Consider the following 18,893-nt stretch of genomic DNA (forward strand, 5'->3'; position numbering starts at 1 on the left):
TTGGGGTATAATTATTCTGACCCCTCTGAAGACCTCAGAGGAGGAGGAGTATTTCCCTCTCGGTTTTTACCGGAAGTTATCTGTTGTCCCGACCGGTGGAACTTGCTAATTATCTGAAGCCTCTGATTTCAGAAAAGGATAAGAATAAAATACAATCTCTCTCGGGATAGTGTTTGTTAAACAATGCCATGCACAACGCAGTGACAGTATAATCTTTGCTTCCTATGTTGTTTCTTCTATATTTGTTATGGCAGGTTTTTTTAGTTTGTAGTTGTACTTCTATTTTGCAGGTTAACTTTCTTTCTTCTGAAGGCCTTCAGAGGTTGATCCTTGACAAGGAGAAACTCACCTCTAAGCGGGATCAACTGTTGGCCGAACGAGATAAAATTAATGCTCATCTCCCGGTATTGGAAGCACAAGCCGATGAGGCCGTTGAGTTAGAGGTTCAGTTGCAGCAAAGCGAGCAAGAGGTAGTGACCCTCAGCCAAGAGACCGCCCTGTCAAGGGTACAATTTGAAGAAGCTAGGGCAAAGTGGGTCAAGGTCCAGAATGTCATTCTTGCTGCATCCGATCGCGAGGCTTCCTCTACTAAAAGATTGAATAATTTGGAGGCGGCCTTGAACTCCAAAGCTGAAGAAGTTGCTGGTTTTTACTTTTTGTAATGAAAAGTTGGTTAACCTTTCTCTCTCGTGGAGCACAATAAAGTTTTTAACTCCACTGTTCGTGACCTTGATGTCAGCCTCCAGGCCGTTAGATCTGAGTGGGATGACCTTTCGACCGAGGTTAACCGTCTTAAGGAAGAACTTCAGTGCCGAGCGGCTTCCCTCATTATTGAAAAAACATATTCTATGTATAAAATGAGGAGAAAAACCTTTAAAGAGGCCAAAGCGCGTGTCATTGACTTCGATGCCGAAATCGCTAAGGCCCATGAGCTGGAGTCAACTGCCCGAAGGGGTCTCCCGGTCCAACCTGATGTTGTCGACTATTCTGGTTCCGGTTTTGAGTTCTCGGGAACTAAAGAAGAACTAGAAGGGGATGATGATGAAGGGCAAGACATTGAGCCAGCGGCGGACCCGCCTACTTCTCTTGGGGTGCAAATGCTTCCCTTCCTCCGGATTCCGGGGATGTAGTAGCTTAGCTTTTTTCTTTCTTTTCACTTTGCTTTTCTTTTCCATATTTTTGTACTTGTGCTGCTTGGCATGTTTGTTGTTATAAAAGTATCTTTTCGTTTAAGTATTGCACAAGTTTTTCTCTTTGGGTCGGATTATGCAAGGCTTCGGATGTATTTTTCCACGATAGCATTTGGATTCCCAACATAAGCTCTTTTGAAATCAACCCTTAACCATAAGAGTTTCATAAGATATGGCATTTTTATGTTTACGATGCTCCTGAAGAGGACGTCTCATGTTCATTACGACACTAACATTTGAAGTACTTGTTTAACTTTCAAATGATAAAATTAATTCATCGATAGGACAAAAAATAAGATAAAAATAAAAAGGACTTCAATTTATTCCTTCCATTTTTAAAAGTATATAAGCATTCGTTGTGCTCAAAAGAAATTGCCATTACATGTGGCTAACTTGTACACCTTATTTCTACGGGGCTGGCCGCGTAATCCCCGGTGCCGATGATACAACTTTGTTTCCGAATTCCGTAGTCCCGATTGATGTGGCAGTCATTGTTACCATATTCTCATATCATCCCCCCCCCCCCAGTGTTCGAATGCGAAGAGTGTGAATTGGAATACTGGAAGTTTTGCACCTTTAAAGATTCCACTAGTGAATAGTTAGATAATCTTTAGTTCGATAGCAAACTTCACTTTCCCTTAGGAACTTTTGCTTTCGAGCCAAAAATTATCTAACAATCCCCCAGTGGCTTGCAGTTGTGAACGGTCGGGTAATATTTTCCCCGACAGTAAACTTTACTTCCGGATAGGAACTTTGCTACCGAGCAAAAAACTATCTAACAGCTCTGTAGTGGCTCGTTGCTTATATGCCTTATCATTTAGATGTCTTATTTCTGCTGACGAAGCTTCCTTAGTAGTATGCTTTCCGTTGTTGCCTCGTTAGAAGCCTTGCCAGAAAAACCCAACTGGGACAAAAACTGGGTGAAGGAAAAAATAGTATAGCACATACTTTCAGTATAGGCGAGGCTCATCAGCAATAGTATATTTTGAGGTGTGCCACATTCCAGTTGCTCGACAACTTTACTCTGTCTTGATTTTCCAACTCGTGTGACCCTTTCCCAGTGATAGCTGAAACCCGGTATGAGACTTTTCATGTTGGACCTAGCTTTTCTGCGCTGAGCTCTGGGTGTTCTGAGTTACTTTCCTTAAAACCAAGTCTCCTACTTTGAAATAATGAAGATTGGATCTTCGATTATAATATATTTCCCGGTGATAGTTAAAACCCATTAGGGGCTTTTCATGTTGGATCTAACTTTCCTGCGCTAAGCTCCTGAGTGTTCTGAGTTACTCTCCTTAAAACCAAGTCTTCTACTTTGAAATAACGAAGATTGGCTCTTCGATTGTAATATCTTTCCATTCTCTGTTTTTGGGCTGCCATCCTTATATGTGCCAAGTCCCTGCGTTCGTCGAGCAACTCCAATTTGACCAATATTTCTTCATTGTTAGTTTTTTCATCCACTCAAAAATATCTCAGGGTAGGTTCTCCTACTTCCACCAGGATCAAGGCTTCTGCTCCATACACAAGAGAGAAATGAGTCCCCCCCGTGCTTGATTTGGCCGTTGTTCGATACGACCATAATACTCCTGGTAGTTCTTCAGGCCATTTGCCTTTAGGTGTTTCTAGTGTCTTTTTGAGATTTTGGATAATCACCTTGTTTGTTGATTCTACTTGACTGTTTTCACTTGGGTGATATGGTGTCGACGTGATCCTTCTGATTTTCAGGTATTCGAGGAATTTTGTGACCTTTGCGCCTATAAATTGTGGCCCATTGTCACATGCTATCTCTTTTGGTATCCCGAATCTACAAATTATATTCTCCCACAAGAAATCTACCAATATGCATCCGCCGATCTTCTGATAAGGACCTGCTTCAAATCACTTAGAAAAATAGTCAGTAAAAATCAAAAGAAATCTTACCTTATAGGGGCCCGACGACAACAGACCAACTATATCCATCCCTCACTTCATGAACGGTCATGACAACAAAACCTTGTGTAGTGGCTCTACCGGATGATGTATCATTAGTGCATAACATTGGCATTTATCACATTTTTTAACATAAGCCTTGGTGTCTTGTTCCATCCGGGACTAGTAGTATCCTGACCTAATTAATTTTAACACTAAAGAATCCACGCCTAAATGATTTTTGCAGATCCCTTCGTAGAATTCTCGCATAACATAGTTAGTTTCGGAAGCTCCCAAACATCGATCCAACGAGCATTGGAAAGATCTTCTATACAATTAATCTCCCTTGAGACTGTATCGAGTTGCTTTAGTGCGCAGCGCCCGAGATACCTTGGGATGTTCATGCAATTGTCCGTTCTCGAGATAGTCTATGATCTCATTTCTCCAGTCCCAGACCAAATTGGTCGCATTTACTTCGTAATAGTTGTCTGCATCTAATATTGAATGCATAAGTTGTACGACCGTACCGGGGGTATGACCCGTTCATTTCAGTGGACGATCTCAAATTGGCTAGTGCGTATGCCTCCGCATTTTCTTCTCTCGGGATGTGTGTAATCGACCATTCCCTGAACCATGCGAGAAGAGCCTGAGCTTTCATTACATATTGTTGTATGCATTTCTCTTTATCTTCGAAGACCCCGTAGACATGATTTACTACCAATTGGGAGTCGCATTTGATTTCTATGACCTCGAAGTCCAGTCCCCGGGCCAGTTCGAGTCCTGCAATCAATGCTTCATACTCTACTTCATTGTTAGTCAGAGGAACAGTTCTTATGGACTGCCTTAGGGTGTCTCCCGAGGGCGTGATTAGCATTACGCTGAGCCCGGACCCTTTCACATTGGAAGCTCCGTCCGTGAACAAAATCTAGACTCCTGATGTCGATTTTGACACCATTACTGCTTTTTTGGTAGCCAAATGTAACAATCCCGGCCTGAAATCGGCCATTCAAAGTCTGCCAAAACTCGTGACTTAAGTCATAAGTTTATATTCTATGTCAAATTCACTCATTTCGACTGCCCATTTGGCCAGCTTACCCAAAAGTTGAGGTTTATGAAGGATATTCCGCAAGGGAAAGGTGGTCGCCACAACTATCAGATGATATTAGAAATAGGGCCTAAGTTTTCGAGCGGCGACTACAAGAGCTAAGGCCATTTTTTTAGGTGCGGGTAGCGAGTTTCTGCTCCCGTTAAATCCTACTAACATAATAGATAGGATCTATCGTACCTTCATCCTCACAGACTAAAACGACACTTGCCGCTACCTCCGAGACCGCTAAGTAGATGAACAAATGTTCACCTTCCTACGGTTTTGATAGTAATAGAGGGCTCAACAAATATCTTTTCAAATCCTTCAAAGCCTGCTGACATTCCAAAGTCCATTCGAAGTTCTTCTTCTTTTTGAGGAGTGGAAAGAAATGATGGCATTTTTCCAAAGACAGGGAACATCTTTGAACCTCTTTCATGCTTGATAGCTGGTCAATCTTCCTGCCAACCTTTGAACCTCTTTCACGCTTGATAGCTGATTTGGGATATCTTTGACGACTTTAATTTTATCGGGGTTGACCTCGATTCCTCTTTGTGACTCTAGGATTCCCAAGAACTTACTAGAGCTGACTCTGAATGCACATTTATCGGGGTTAAGATTCATGTTATGCTTTCTGAGGATGTCAAAGGTTTCTTGTAAGTGTTTAAGATGATCACATGCATTCAAAGATTTAACTAGCATATCATATATGTAAACTTCCATGATTTTCCCTATTTGTTTCTCTAATATTTTGTTACGAGCCGCTGATAAGTGGCTCCAATGTTCTTTAACCTAGAAGGGCATCACATTATAACAATATGTGCCGAAGTTCGTTATGAACGAAGTTTTTTTCTGATTCTCCATGTTCATCTTGATTTGATTGTACCCGGAGTAAGCATCGAGGAAACTCATTAACTTGTTCCTGGTCGTCGCGTCGATCATTTGATCAATGTTTGGCAATGGGAACTAGTCCTTGGGGCACTCCTTATTTAAATCCATATAGTCTATGCACATGCGAAATTTATTATTTTTCTTTGGAACTACTACTACATTAGCTAGCCAGTGAAGATACTTTACCTCTCAGATTGAACCGATATCAAGCAAACGAGTTACTTCTTTTTGACGAATTTGTTTATGACCTCAGCGATAGGACGTCTTTTCTTCCTTACCAGAGGGATGTTAGGATCCAGGCTTAGTTTATGCACGACCACTTCAAGCGGGATACCTGTCATATCTACATGCGACCACGCAAAATAGTCAACGTTAAATTTAAAAAATTCGATAAATCCAGACTTGAGTTTGGGGTTCGGTCCAATCCCCAAGTGGAACTTCCTCTCTGAGAACTTTTTGAACAATGCAACTTGCACAAGTTCTTCCGCTATGGATTTTATTGTGTCCGTTTCTTCTGGTACCTGGAAATATCTTGGTACCTGATAGGATTTCGACGGCTTCTCCCTCTAGTTGACTTCGCTCGTCTCGGGAGCAGGCGATGGTTCCTGTAATTGCTATGCTACATGTTCCTTCCCTTTGCTACTAGAAACTGAGTTTGCGTTCATCTCCCTTGCCGCCGGTTGGTCTCATATTATTTGTTTAATTCCCTTGGGAGTTGGGAACTTCAGTAATTGATGATACGTTGACGACATGACCTTCATCTTGTGCAACCATGATCTTCCCAGGATAATATTGTAACATATATTGCCGTCTACTACCTCGAAAGAGGTCGTCTTCATCACCCCCTAAGCATTCATGGACAGTAAGATATATCCTCGGGTAGTCACGTTTGCCAGATTGAACCCTGGCAGGAGTTTTGTGGCCGGAATAAAACTTCCAGTCAGCTTGGCTGGCTCGAGCACTCTCCACTGGATACTATTGCCTGAACTTCCCGGGTCCACCAAAACTCGTTTAATTTTAAAATCTAAGACATTTAAAGAGATTACCAAGGCATCGTTGTGCGACAGCATTAGTCCGTCTGCGTCTTCCTCCGTGAAAGTAATGTAGTCCTCAGCGACTTCCCGGAGTCTCTTACTGTGGGTTATCAACACCTTCGTCTTTTTTACCGCCGAAAATGTCACACCATTAATCTCGTTTCCCCCGAAGATTATGTTGATCGTCAAACGTGGAGGATCTTCTTCTCCTTTCGAAGGTTCAGCGTTATCACGATTGCGACCGTAGTTGGTCCTAGCCCGACCGCTTAAGAATTCTCTGAGATAGTCATTTTCAGCAATATCGCCACCTCCTCACGCAAATGCCGGCAGTCCTTTGTACGGTGACTGTTGGTCCCATGGTATTCGCACAATAAATTAGAATCCCTTTGACTGATATCGGATCTCATTGACTTCGGGAAACTATGCTTCCTTAATGTTATTTCTCATCGCCGACGCTAGCCCCACTACGTCGATGTTGAAGTTATACTCGAATAGCCTAGGGTAGGAGGAATCTTGGGAATTTGATATCTCCTTGTCCTACAACGACCTGTTATTTCGGCCACGATCCATTCTTCTATCGGTAGCGAATCTATCCGCCGACCGAAAACCTCTGTCGCGTCCTTTGGCCTATTCGTAGGGCAAAAACCGACCCTTTGAAAACTGTCAAAATCATCCCTTGATTTCTCCTTATTATTCTCTCAGTCCCGACCCTTGATTGATGCCGAGTAACCGAGCTGATCATCCTCAATTCTTATCTTTGACTCATATCGATAGTGAACAACCGCCTATGTTGTTGCCTGGAACTCGAACAAACTTTCTTTTAACTTCCGGGAAGCATAGAAACTTCTCGGATTCAGCCCTTTTATGAATGCTTCCACTGCCCATTTGTCTGATACGGCCGGGAGCAACATCCTTTCTTTTTGGAAGACAATTGAGCACCAAAAAGCTATTATGGCCCATAATAGCTTTTTTGTTGCTCCCTTAGGATCCTTACTGTTTCATAGACATGCTCTTATTCAACATCATTAGGAGTTGCGTCTCCAACATGACGTAGATATTGCCTGTCATGGACCGGCATGGCCTCATCCCCCTCGTCGCGGGTATCGTTGATCGAATCTTCGTGCTGAGGCAGATTTCCTTGGGCTTCAACGTTGTGTGCGATGTTGACATCGTCATTTGCCATTTTCTATGATTTTTCCTAAGAACAAAGAATCAAATAGGTTAGTAATAGATGCAAGTACCAACTCAATTACACAACTGTCTAATCCCCACGGTGGACACTAAACTGTTTACCCGTAAAACAATACAGTTAAATTTATACCTGGTTTATGGACAAGTGAATCGATTTGATCCCAAAATAATACATAAATTAAACAAGAATGCAAAACTTAGCGTTGAAATCGAGATAAGACAACATAAATTCTGGTTCCGGGAGTAGAGCTTCCGGAGGCGGTAGTAACAATATTAATAAGCAAGAAGATAAAATATTATTGAGGTTTGAACAAAGTATAGTATGAGCTTGTCATAAAGTTCGCGTCCTTTACAATGGTTGTTGAGCTCACTATTTATACTTGACTTAGGGAACAAGGTACTAGGATCAAGCTCCTATTAAATGATATGAGGGCCATTGAAGAATATGCAACGGTAGGCAGTTAATGCATATTCTCTGTAACAGACTATGTACTTAATGCTATAGAATATTTTTTATTAAATGCTACCGGGTGACATGCATTTATATCGCCTTTAAGAACACCATTCCCTTCGGGAACAAACGAGATCATTGCCTTCTGACTTGATTGCTCTCTGTATTCGGCTTCACATATCGCTTTATCCAGGGGCAGAGCCACATTGTTGGTTGCGGGTTCGGCCGAACCCAGTAGCTTTTGTTCAAATCCTGTATTTGTATCAAGAAATCCAATTAATATGTACAAATTATTAATTTAGAATCTAGTAACTTAAAAGGATTATAATCTCGAACCCATAAGGTTAAAATCCTAGCTCCGCCTCGGACTTTATCATGCGAGTATTTAATATGAACATATTTTACCCTATACAATATCCAATCACAGTGTTAATTTTCAAATATATTTTTTCAATTTAACTTCAAAACTTACTTTTTTTTAAAATCTCATATTTGTTTTACGTCCAAACGTCTACTGAATATTCTTGTTACTCTAAAACCTTAGGACCCGTTTGGTCATAGATTTTGCCAAAATAAATTTGGGTTTTATTTGACAAATACATATTTGGCCATAGATTTTGCCTACATTTTGGCAAAATCCTAAATCCCAAAACCAGCTCAATATCTATTACATTGAGCCAAAATAGATATTTTGGGCCAAAATATCTATTACATTTTTAAAAAATTGCCCCAAACTTTTATATTTTATAAAAGAGCCCACAATTTATTATTTTATAACAATGTTGTTTCGTGTTCTCGGTCACCTGACAGTGTATCATGTAGTTCATTATAAAAATGATAATTTTGTATCAAATTTATTTATGTTCAGGACTATGGTTTGCGATAATATAATGAATGTTATTGATAATGATACTGTTGGGTATTTGTGATATTTTTAGAACTTGTGTGTATAAATCATGTTTCATGTTTTTTCAAAATAAATTTGGAAAATATGTTTTGAAAACTGATGTCCAAACACATTTTCATCTTCAAACCAAACTTCAACCAAATAAGATTTTTCAGAACAAATTTGGGAATATATGGCCAAACGCTAGGCCGCGTAGATAGGGGTGTTCATGGTTCGGTTTGAGTCGGTTTTTCTCTAAAAAGAAACCAAACCAAGTAAGTCGATTTTTCAAATATTGGAACCAAACCAAACCAATTAAGTCGGTTTTTTATCGATTCGGTTTTTGTCGTTTTTTTGGTTATTTATCAATTTTTTCTTAAATATGAGACATACACTACCAAACGCATATTCCGTCGACTACATTTTCAATGTAATACTATCAAACTAATTGCTCTTTGAGAAATCTATCATTTACCAAGATATATTGATGATAATTGAGTCAAATAGTGATGAATAATTTAAGTACTCAATTAAAAATCGATTATTTTTAACATGAAATAAATTCTTGTACTTAGCAAAAGAAAACTACCAATCAAACTAGAAGACACATAATTAGATTATTATAACAGCAAAGAACTAGATCAAAAATACAAATGACTAATATATACCATAAAATTTGAGAAACTTTATATAAAAATATACATATATATATATCTACTTTTATAGTCGGTTTTTTTCGGTTATTTTTTTATTAAAACCAAAATCAAATCAAATTTGATCGGTATTTAAAATTTAAAATCAAAACCAAACCAAACCTAAAAAGTATTAATTTTTTTTAGTCCATTTGGTTCGATTTTTCGTTTTTTTTTTCACGAACACCGCTGCGCAGACCCACTAGAAACGAACAGTCCAGAACCTTCTTATAGCGGTGCAAAATGTTGTCGAAAATAATTTTGGCGCCCAACCAAAACCCTAGAGCAGCAGTCTAGCAGAGCCTTTACCAGTCTCCAATTCCTTTTCTGCCGGAGCTAAGTAAACATCAATTAAATGGAAAATATGTCAGGCTTGAGGTTCTTCGTTGAAAGAACCGGTGACGGCGCCGGGCAGCCGGTCCTCGACGCCGACAACGGCGAGGAACTCATGCACGTTCAGCCTGGAACCGCCATCGTCCTCGGCAGCCGCCAGCCTGAGTCCCCTGGCACTCTCTACATCACCACTAAGTAACTTCTCGACCTTCGATTTATCTTTTGTTTGTTTCTGTATTTATGCCTTTTCGAATCGAATCAGTCGTTGAGTTTGGTTGTAATTCGTAAAATATTTACCAGGCAAGTGGTGTGGCTAAGCGATACAGATAGGAGTAAAGGTTATGCAGTTGATTTCTTGTCGGTTTCACTGCATGCTGTGTCTAGGGACCCCGAGGCGTATCAGGATCCTTGTTTATACGCTCAGGTAAAATCTCCTTTCGAAATGTAAATACGGAGTATATTATTTCCGTTAGTTGAGGTTTTACGTTTCACTCTATATTAGCAAGAGAGCCAAAAAAATGAAGATTAATTTCTGTTCTTTGTGAAATTGGAATGTCCCAAATTTTGTAGAAGCAAATTGACCTACCTATATTTGGATTAATTTCTGATGTAATTTTAAGAATTGCTGGTCGTGAAATGGAACTGATAGTAATCAAAAAGGGTTAGGAATATACTGAAGTGATTATTTAAGCGTCTCTCCTTATGATTATTTCTCTCCTTATGATTATTTCCCTTTTAAATATCTGACCGAAAAGGTTCTCACCCATGCTATCAGAGGCGGATATATCTTGCTTCAAGAGGTATCATCCCATGCTGCTTTTGCTTAAAATTTTCAGCTAGTATAATGCAAATGACAATAAGAATTAAGTAAGTTCGCCTAACGCCACTTGACAAGAGGAAGTTCCTAGTTCTCTGGTCATAAATATTCCATAGTATAACAGAGGGATTGTTTAACTTCGCGAGATATTGGGAATGCAGGGAGCATAATGATATCAAATATTGACTACTAAGTAAAAATGAGAATTAAAAAAGAATGGGGCCTATATTAATTGGTCGCATTTTATTCATGAAATGGCTTAGATTGGTAGTCTGAATTTGGTAGAGAAAAAACATTCTATCAGATTGAGTAGTTATATTCTACCTAATAAGTACCTAGTGTTACAACAACAATAACAACAAAAACCCAGTAAAATCCCACAAGTGGGGTCTGGGGAGGTTAGAATGCACGCAGACCTTACCCCTACCCCGAGGGGGTAGAGAGACTGTTTCCAGAAGACCCTCGGCTCAAGAAGACGAGAAGAGAGACAATATATCAGTATTATCAACAGAAAACAATAGAAATAATGGCAACAACATAAGAAACAGAGAATAGATGCTCAACTACCTCCTAACTTACAACTCTAATGCTCGACCTCCACACCTTCCTATCAAGGGCCATGTCTTCGGAAATCTGAAGCCTCGCCATGTCCTGTCTGATCACCTCTCCCCAAATACTTCTTAGGCCGCCCTCTACCTCTTCTCGTACCCGCCAAAATCAACCGCTCACACCTCCTTACCGGGGCATCTGGGCTTCTTCTCCGTACGTGCCCGAACCATCTAAGCCTCGCTTCCCGCATCTTGTCATCCATAGGAGCCACGTCCACCTTCTCCCGAATTTCTTCGTTCCTAATCTTATCCATCCTGGTGTGCCCGCACATCCACCTCAACATCCTCATTTCTGCTACTGACATCTTCTAGGTATGTGAGTGCTTAACTAGCCAACACTCTGCACCATACAACATGGCCGGTCTAACCACTGCTCTATAAAACTTACCTTTGAGTAACAGAGGCACTTTCTTGTCACACAGTACTCCAGATGCTAATCTCCATTTCATCCACCCCACCCTAATACGGTATTGGAGTAAGACATCCTTGTCTATCTCCCCACCCCCCTGGATAACCAACCCAAGGTACTTGAAACTGCCTCTCTTGGGGATGATTTGTGATTCAAGCCTCACTTCTGTGCCCTCCCTCGGCTTCGCGCCGAACTTGCACTCCAGATATTTCGTCTTAATCCTGCTTAACTTGAAACCCTTAGACTCAAGGGCCTGTCTCCAAACCGCCAAGGCGCCAACCTCTCGTTAACAGCGCTTCGCGTCTTATCGAAACAAGTACCTTGTGTTAGCATTGACAAATTATGTCCTGGATATCTAGTATTCCTTATTTATTACCCTTGTTTGCTATTTAGGCGGAATACCCTCATCCTGCTGTTTTTTGAGTTGGCATTTGAATAACTAACTAAGAACTTTCTGAATTGGGAAAGGAAACCAGGTATCTGAAAAGCTGCAATCACAATTGTTTTAGATTTATGGAAAAAATAATTTCTGTGTTTTGGATTTGGGTAACTTGGTAACAACTATTAAAATCTTTAGGTTCTTGTTTTGTATTTTATTTGGGGGAAGCTTGTAAAGATAACTATTTTGTGTTTTTTTTATTTTTAAGATAAGGTAAAAGTTTCATTAATAAGGTAGCAAGATGGTACAAAATATTACAAAGAGCACCCCAGAAATAACCATCTCCTACAGTCCTCCTAGTAAATCCAGAAAATTTATAAACTGTTGTTCCACTGGTACACTGCTTTTACACCAATAAAACAGGTAATACATTTGTTTCTAATTCTAAAAATGTGATCCTTGTGTCCTTCAAAACAAGCACGGTTCCTTTCCACCATAAAGTCCAGAATATGCACAATGGAATGGTTCTCCATATTTTCTTTCAGTCTTCTAGATACTCTTTGATTTTGCCACTCTTCCAACAAACTCCTAACGGTCTGTGGCATTACCCAAGAGATACCAAAAATGTTTAAGAACAAGTCCCAGCATTGTTTAGCAATTCTACAGTGGAGAAGAATATGATTCACTGAATCTTGATCTCCTTCACACATATAGCATCTATTACTTAGATTAAAACCCCTTTTCTTGCAAATTATCTTGTGTCAAACATGTTTCGCAAGCTGCTATCCATCCAAAGCATGCCACCTTGACTGGAGCTTTTTTCTTCCAAATCATCTTCCAAGGCCAATTGTCAACCCTGTGACTTGACTTCTTAATCAGCATATTATAACAACTTTTGACTGGAAACTTTTATCCTTACCATCTGCCCAGATCAGTGCATCCACCTTACTATGATTAATTGAGACTAAGTCAAGCTGTTGAAGTAAAAGACAATAATCATCTACCTCCCAGTCATTCAAGTTTCTTCTGAGCTCCACCTGCCGTCCTGCCTCTGTGAAAATCAGCAATCATACCATTTAACAGAATAATTGAATAGATAGGATTCTTAGATTTCAAGCATTCCTCCCCTAATTGGTTCAGTTGGTTAAAACTAATTGGTTCAGTTGTCCTCTCCATTAGTCCTATTGAGGAGTGTAGAAAAGTATACAACTCCACTACATTCAATAGGGTAACTTGGACATTCTATTTAAGTTTAGTTTCTCGGTTTGTTTTTATGCATCTTTAGTTTTCCTGTTTACTTGAGCATGGAGTATCATCCTGCTGTTTACGTTTTTCTTTTTTCATTTGTCAGTAAGCTATCTCACGCGGTGAGTATATAGTTGGACATCCTCTACTCGGGTAAAAATGCAATTTCTTTCATCTTGACAAAATAGGATCCAGAAAAAAAATTAGGATAGGCTAGCATATGCTATCTGTTCAGTGAAGCTGGAAGATCATTTGGGGTTGGCTGCATGATTGTTCTGCATATTTTACCTTGATGAGGTGGTTTCATGATTGTTATGCATGTGTTCATTCTGTTAAGGCATGTCTTTGGTTTTCATTATTAGTGAGTGTTTGGTAACACAATTACTTTCTTTCAGGCTCGTTTAAAGTTTTGTATGATCATTTGATTTATTTTCTTTTCTGAAGGGGAACTGAGTGTGGGTGTTGGATAAACATTTGTTCCATTTTGCAAATGTGATTGCTTTCTCTGTTATGAAAATGATGGATATATTTTGCTTTGTTCTTGAAGATTGACAATGGATTGGAGGATGATGAATCAGAAGGCTCCACTGATGGGGGTGATGAGTCATCAGATTTATCAAGGATCACGGAGTTGAGACTTGTGCCATCGGATCCTGATCAATGTACTGCATTTTTGCTCATTGTTTTTACTTGAGTTGTCCTTGAAATCTGTCATCTAGGATAAATGCCTTGTGCTACTTCAGCTCCTAAAGATATGTTTGCTTTGTATGTTCTATTTTGACAGTGGATACTCTCTTCCAGATCTTTTGTGAATGTGCTGAGCTTAATCCTGAACCAATTGAAGGTGGTTATTTATTTCTTTGGACATACTCCAAACAAACATCTTTTTCTCATTTTCTTCTGACCAGTCATGTTTCTACTTGACTAAACCCTGGTATTGCTTTTTCCAGGGGAGGAAGAAGAGCATAATTGGATCTTCAGTGCAGATCAGCTGGAAAATCAGGAAGCTGGTATGGAATTGATAGGCAATTGTTTGTTTTAAGAAACCAATTTTTGTTTTGCCAACTAACTTCTACTGTTATTGGTCTAACTTTTGAAGAGGAAGAATCTGAATGGACGTTTTCTCAGAATCTGACACATTCTATTGGTCATTCAAATGGAGATCACGACTTAGCTCATACTGTGCTTCAGGTATGCCTGTTATTGATTTGGTTTGAGACTTGAACTTAAGAACTGTGATTATTCTATTGTCATTTGTCTTTTGTTTGGCTTGTTGGTAGGTTGTTGGGTTTGGGTGGCATGGGAGATGAACAAATTAAATACTTAGTTTCTAGAGTGACAGGCAGAGTCTCGCTATATATTTGGCAGGCACTGTCAAGGGAGCTCCTCTTGGCTGATTGTCTCAAGTAACTCCTCATGTTTTTAGATTGATGCTAGATAAACTATTATCAATAATTGCATGTGCAATTTCACTATAGCTCTGGCATATGCTGAGCCCTTCTATAATACACCTCGCCGTCTAAGTTTGTTTATTATTATTATTATTATTATTTTGGGGTGGGGAGTGGTTTCACTTTCAGGTCTATAAGAGTAGGTTGAGATATGACATAAGAGCATCTTCATGCTTTCTGCTCTAGTTGTTTCACATGGAACTTCTAGTGCATATATTGGCAAAGGTTTGAGAATTGAGACGTTTACTTTTCTTACTGCAGCTTCAAATTAATGATCAAAGGTTTGAAGATGCAGAGGAAATGGATAGCGACAGCAAAAATGGTCATCACTAAGGCGTCACCATTCTGAATCAGATTATTTTCTTGATCTTGGGTATCATTATCTCACAACGAACTTTTGATGTATACTAAGTGTGTCAACCTGGTCCTGTTTCTCACATTTCCGATGTTCTTGCGGAAATGTTGATTCAAATTTTTAGATCTTTTGCCCAAAAAGATTACATGATATTCAGGAATTAATAGTTATTGCATATCAGAACCTGTGAGTAGTGCGAGCCAAGACCACATAGCTTAAGTTGAAGGCAGTTTTTGTTGGGTTTTTCCCTGTCTTGTGCCCTTCGTTCGAATTTTTAGCTCAGTTATGGTGATGACCTTAAAACTTCCAGGGATATCTGTGTGTACACTTCAATCTAGTTACTCATTATCTCGCCCAAATAAGCAGGGTAAATGGAAAGCACAACTTTCTGGCCCTCTAGCTCTCCCTCTTCAAGTGCCTGACATTGTTACACTCAAGATTCTCTCAAGTTCTTCCGGTTGTTTCGTGTTTGAGCTTCAAAAAATGTACACGTTGAAAATTATTCCTCATCAATAAAATACATGAACCTTTAAGAAGTATGATCAATGACACCACATTCCTCATGTAGCTGCTCTAATTTACACATGCGAGTGCGTTGAAGAGCTTACTAAGATGAGAATTCTCAAGTAGATAATTACTTTTGAGTAAATGCTATTTTATTTTGTATATGAAAAAGATGCAAACTCATAAGCTCTTTGACAGTATGAGCCCGGTCTATTTTTAATAATTAATTTGCCAAACGCATAATAAGTTAGTACAGCTATTCGACACTTGTGTATTATGATCACAAAACAGCTTTCTATTTGGGGACGTCCTTTTTGGAAGAATTAATACCAACATGAGCACAATTAGGATTTTGGTGTACGGTCCTACAAAATGACCCATCTTCATGTTGCTTTGACAAAATTTTGCTGCAAATCCTCCGTAGCTGGAACAATTAAACAACAGACATCAGTTGAGTTTTGATCAAACTCACTTTCCAATAGTCTGAATTCCAATCCTTATATCTTTCTTGGGCATGAGCACAAGATTCAAAAGCCAATTAGATAATAGTTTGACTCAAACTGCAAACTGTCTCACCACAAGTAAGCAATTATCATCTATCAACAAAATAGAATCAGAAATGTTTACTATTTGGGATCCACATCGTGAATGATGCGTCTGTGTGCATGTTGCTAAACAGCCTACCTTACTATGCCTTAAAATGAACAAGTGAGATGCGACCACTGGCATTTCACTTTGTTCGGCAAGTTAAAATAATCTTAGGATAACTTTGGGCTTTTGATCACTTTTGTAGAGTAAGCCGAAGATCTTTTGGCTGTGCAGAGTTTTAAGATAGAATCAAATTGTTGGTTGACTTCTTACGTTCTTCGTCCAATAAAGAAGGGCCCGAAATACATGGAACAACTCGAAGTTCATGAAATAATGGCTAAGGCGCATAATATGAATCCACACATGCCCCCAGATTGACTTGCATGCAAATGCAGTCCTAAATAGCATTAACATAATCATCATAAGAGCAATAAAAGACATGAAAAAATGGAAGTAAATTTTGATGAGGGACAGTAAAGAAGGAAGCACAATTCATTAAGACTGTGAGATGACTAACATAATGAAATCTCCCCAACTGGAAGTCATTAATACAGTTGTTCAAGGTTAAAAAAATAAAGGAAAATCAAATATTCCGGTCCACTAAAAATTAAAATACCTATACAAGTTTTCGATATTTTCTTGTGCCAAGCTCATAGACCCTCCTACTTTCTGTTTTGGGTACATCTATTTGCTCAGTAGCTAAAAGCTTCATTAGTAATGTCACCAAAAACTCTTTTTCTTCTCACTAATTGAATAGTAATCAAGATACCAATTAAGAAACTTCTGTATCCCCATCTGCAAATCTGTACTAGGCTTATATCCAAATTCCTTTTGAGCATAGCTAATATTAGCATGAGTAAACATCACATCCCCATTTCTTGGCAATGGCAACACATTCTTTTTAGCCTTTACTTTAAGCAACTTCTCCAATAGACTAACCAGCTTAGTAACTGGAACAGGTGAAGTATTCCCCAAATTGAACACTCTCAATTGCGCATTTCCCTTCTTCTTCCCACCACTTCCTGTACTCTTCTCAGCTGTATCCAATGCCCCTAAACACCCTTTCACTATATCATCAATGTAAGTAAAATCCCTTGCTACACTTTTATTATTAGAACCTTCAAACACATTAATACTCTTTCCCTTTAATATATTCTTTGTGAAGAAGAAATACGCCATATCAGGCCGACCCCAGGGTCCATAAACAGTGAAAAATCTCAGCCCTGTAATTGAAAGACCATAGATATGGTTATAAGTATGAGCAATCTCTTCACCAGCTTTCTTTGTGGCGGCGTAAAGACTTGCTGGTTGATCCGTTCGATCTTTTTCTGAAAAGGGTGCTTTAGAATTAAGTCCATAAACAGAGCTAGACGATGCCCAAACAATTGCAGGCTGTGGATTAGCTGATTTACAGGCCTCGAAAACGCTAACGAGACCTGCAATATTACTGTGGATATAAGAACCAGGATTTTTCATAGCGTAACGAACGCCAGCTTGTGCAGCTAAGTGCATTACGTGAGTAAATGCCACAATGTCAAAAAGCTTCTTGAGTAAATGACTGTCATTAATATCACCTTCAATAACAAAAATCCCATTACGTTCTAACAATTTCTGACGAGCTCTTTTCAATGATGGATCGTAATAGCTGTTGAAATTGTCCAGACCGACGACGCCGTCCCCGCGCCGTTTCAGGGCGGCGGAAACGTGGGACCCGACGAAACCGGCAACACCGGTGACGAGGATGGTAAAATGACCGGAACGAGATCGGGCAGAGGATTTGACACGCTTTTCCCATTGTGGGCTGCCCCATTTCATCTTGGGGTGGATAGATGGGGAATCAGAAGGAGGAGAGTGGAAACATATGAAAAGAATGGTACCTGCAAAAAGTGTGGTCCAGAAAATAAGCTTCGTGATTGAATATGTCCATCTACTACGGTGTTTGTCCATTGTTTAATAGATTGATTGCTAAATTAGCAGTAAAAATCTACAATCTACAACAACGGAAAATGTTTGTTGATGATAATAATAAAGATTCATTCCCATTGAACATGGGGGAATTCTTGACTCGTAAAATAGAGCTGAAGTGGGAATATCAATGGTGCCGTTTAAAAAAAAAATTTAAGAAAAAGGGTTTGTTGCAATTGGTGTTTATCTAAGAGCTTTAAGATTGGATTGGATATATACGTCTTCTTGAAAACCAGGTCTGAGATATGAAAAAAAGGATAACAGAGAGAGAGAGAGAGAGGAGGGGGGGGGGGGGGGAGGATCTGGGATAAAGAAGGAATAGAGGGATGCGCACGCAAAAGAAGAACAAAAGGTTACTGTAAATGTGGGGGCAAAGAAAAGAATAAGATGGAGAGAGAGAGAGAGAGAGAAACAGCCGTTAGGGGAAGAGGTTGGACGTAAGTCGGAGACCGTACAAAACGGGAGATGGAGATGAGAGTATCGTCAGAGTTTTTCTCAGCATAACGGTGTACCCTTGTCCCTTTCATTATTTTCCCATCACTATTTGCTTCTAACTACTTTTTTAATCGTTACAAGTTTCGTGAAAGAAAGAGGATTTTTTCTCCCAAAACTTTCATTTTTAGATCTTTGCCCGACTAACTTTCCGAGCATTTTAATTTTTTTCCCTGAAGTGCTAAATCTATTTTTTATTTATTTTTGGGATGACAATAGACATGAATTAAGGATAAATTTCACAAATGGTCATATAACTATAACTTTTTTTCATCATAGTCATATAACTTTATTTTTTCACACAAAAATAATATAATTATGATTTTTCCCCCAAAGTCATATAACTATATTTTCTCACATAAAAATTATAAAACTTTTACTAACTCACACAACATTATAGTGATTGAAAAATATAATTTTTAG

At 39.1% G+C, this 18,893-nt stretch overlaps 2 protein-coding genes across 3 annotated transcripts; one reads left to right on the forward strand and one right to left on the reverse strand.

Moving 5' to 3' along the window:
- Positions 1 to 9,508: 9,508 nt before the first annotated feature.
- LOC107816851 (chloride conductance regulatory protein ICln) lies at positions 9,509 to 15,170 on the forward strand. 2 transcript variants are annotated; one of them, XR_001655060.2, is made up of 8 exons: positions 9,509 to 9,852; positions 9,958 to 10,081; positions 13,663 to 13,777; positions 13,900 to 13,959; positions 14,066 to 14,125; positions 14,215 to 14,306; positions 14,396 to 14,521; positions 14,828 to 15,170. XR_001655060.2 is itself a non-coding variant. In XM_016642596.2 (7 exons), the coding sequence occupies exons 1-7, from the start codon at positions 9,680 to 9,682 to the stop codon at positions 14,897 to 14,899; spliced, it is 696 nt and encodes a 231-aa protein (XP_016498082.1). In that variant the 5' UTR covers positions 9,509 to 9,679; the 3' UTR covers positions 14,900 to 15,170. The 2 variants fall into 2 exon arrangements, 1 of the variants encoding a protein (XP_016498082.1); XM_016642596.2 differs by lacking the exon at positions 14,396 to 14,521.
- A 1,316-nt stretch (positions 15,171 to 16,486) lies between these two features.
- Positions 16,487 to 18,526, reverse strand: LOC107816850 (UDP-glucuronate 4-epimerase 3-like). Its single transcript, XM_016642595.2, has one exon. The coding sequence runs from the start codon at positions 17,958 to 17,960 to the stop codon at positions 16,734 to 16,736; it is 1,227 nt and encodes a 408-aa protein (XP_016498081.1). The 5' UTR covers positions 17,961 to 18,526; the 3' UTR covers positions 16,487 to 16,733.
- Positions 18,527 to 18,893: the final 367 nt, after the last annotated feature.

Source organism: Nicotiana tabacum, chromosome 4, assembly GCF_000715075.1.
Source record: "Nicotiana tabacum cultivar K326 chromosome 4, ASM71507v2, whole genome shotgun sequence".
NCBI lineage: Eukaryota > Viridiplantae > Streptophyta > Magnoliopsida > Solanales > Solanaceae > Nicotiana > Nicotiana tabacum.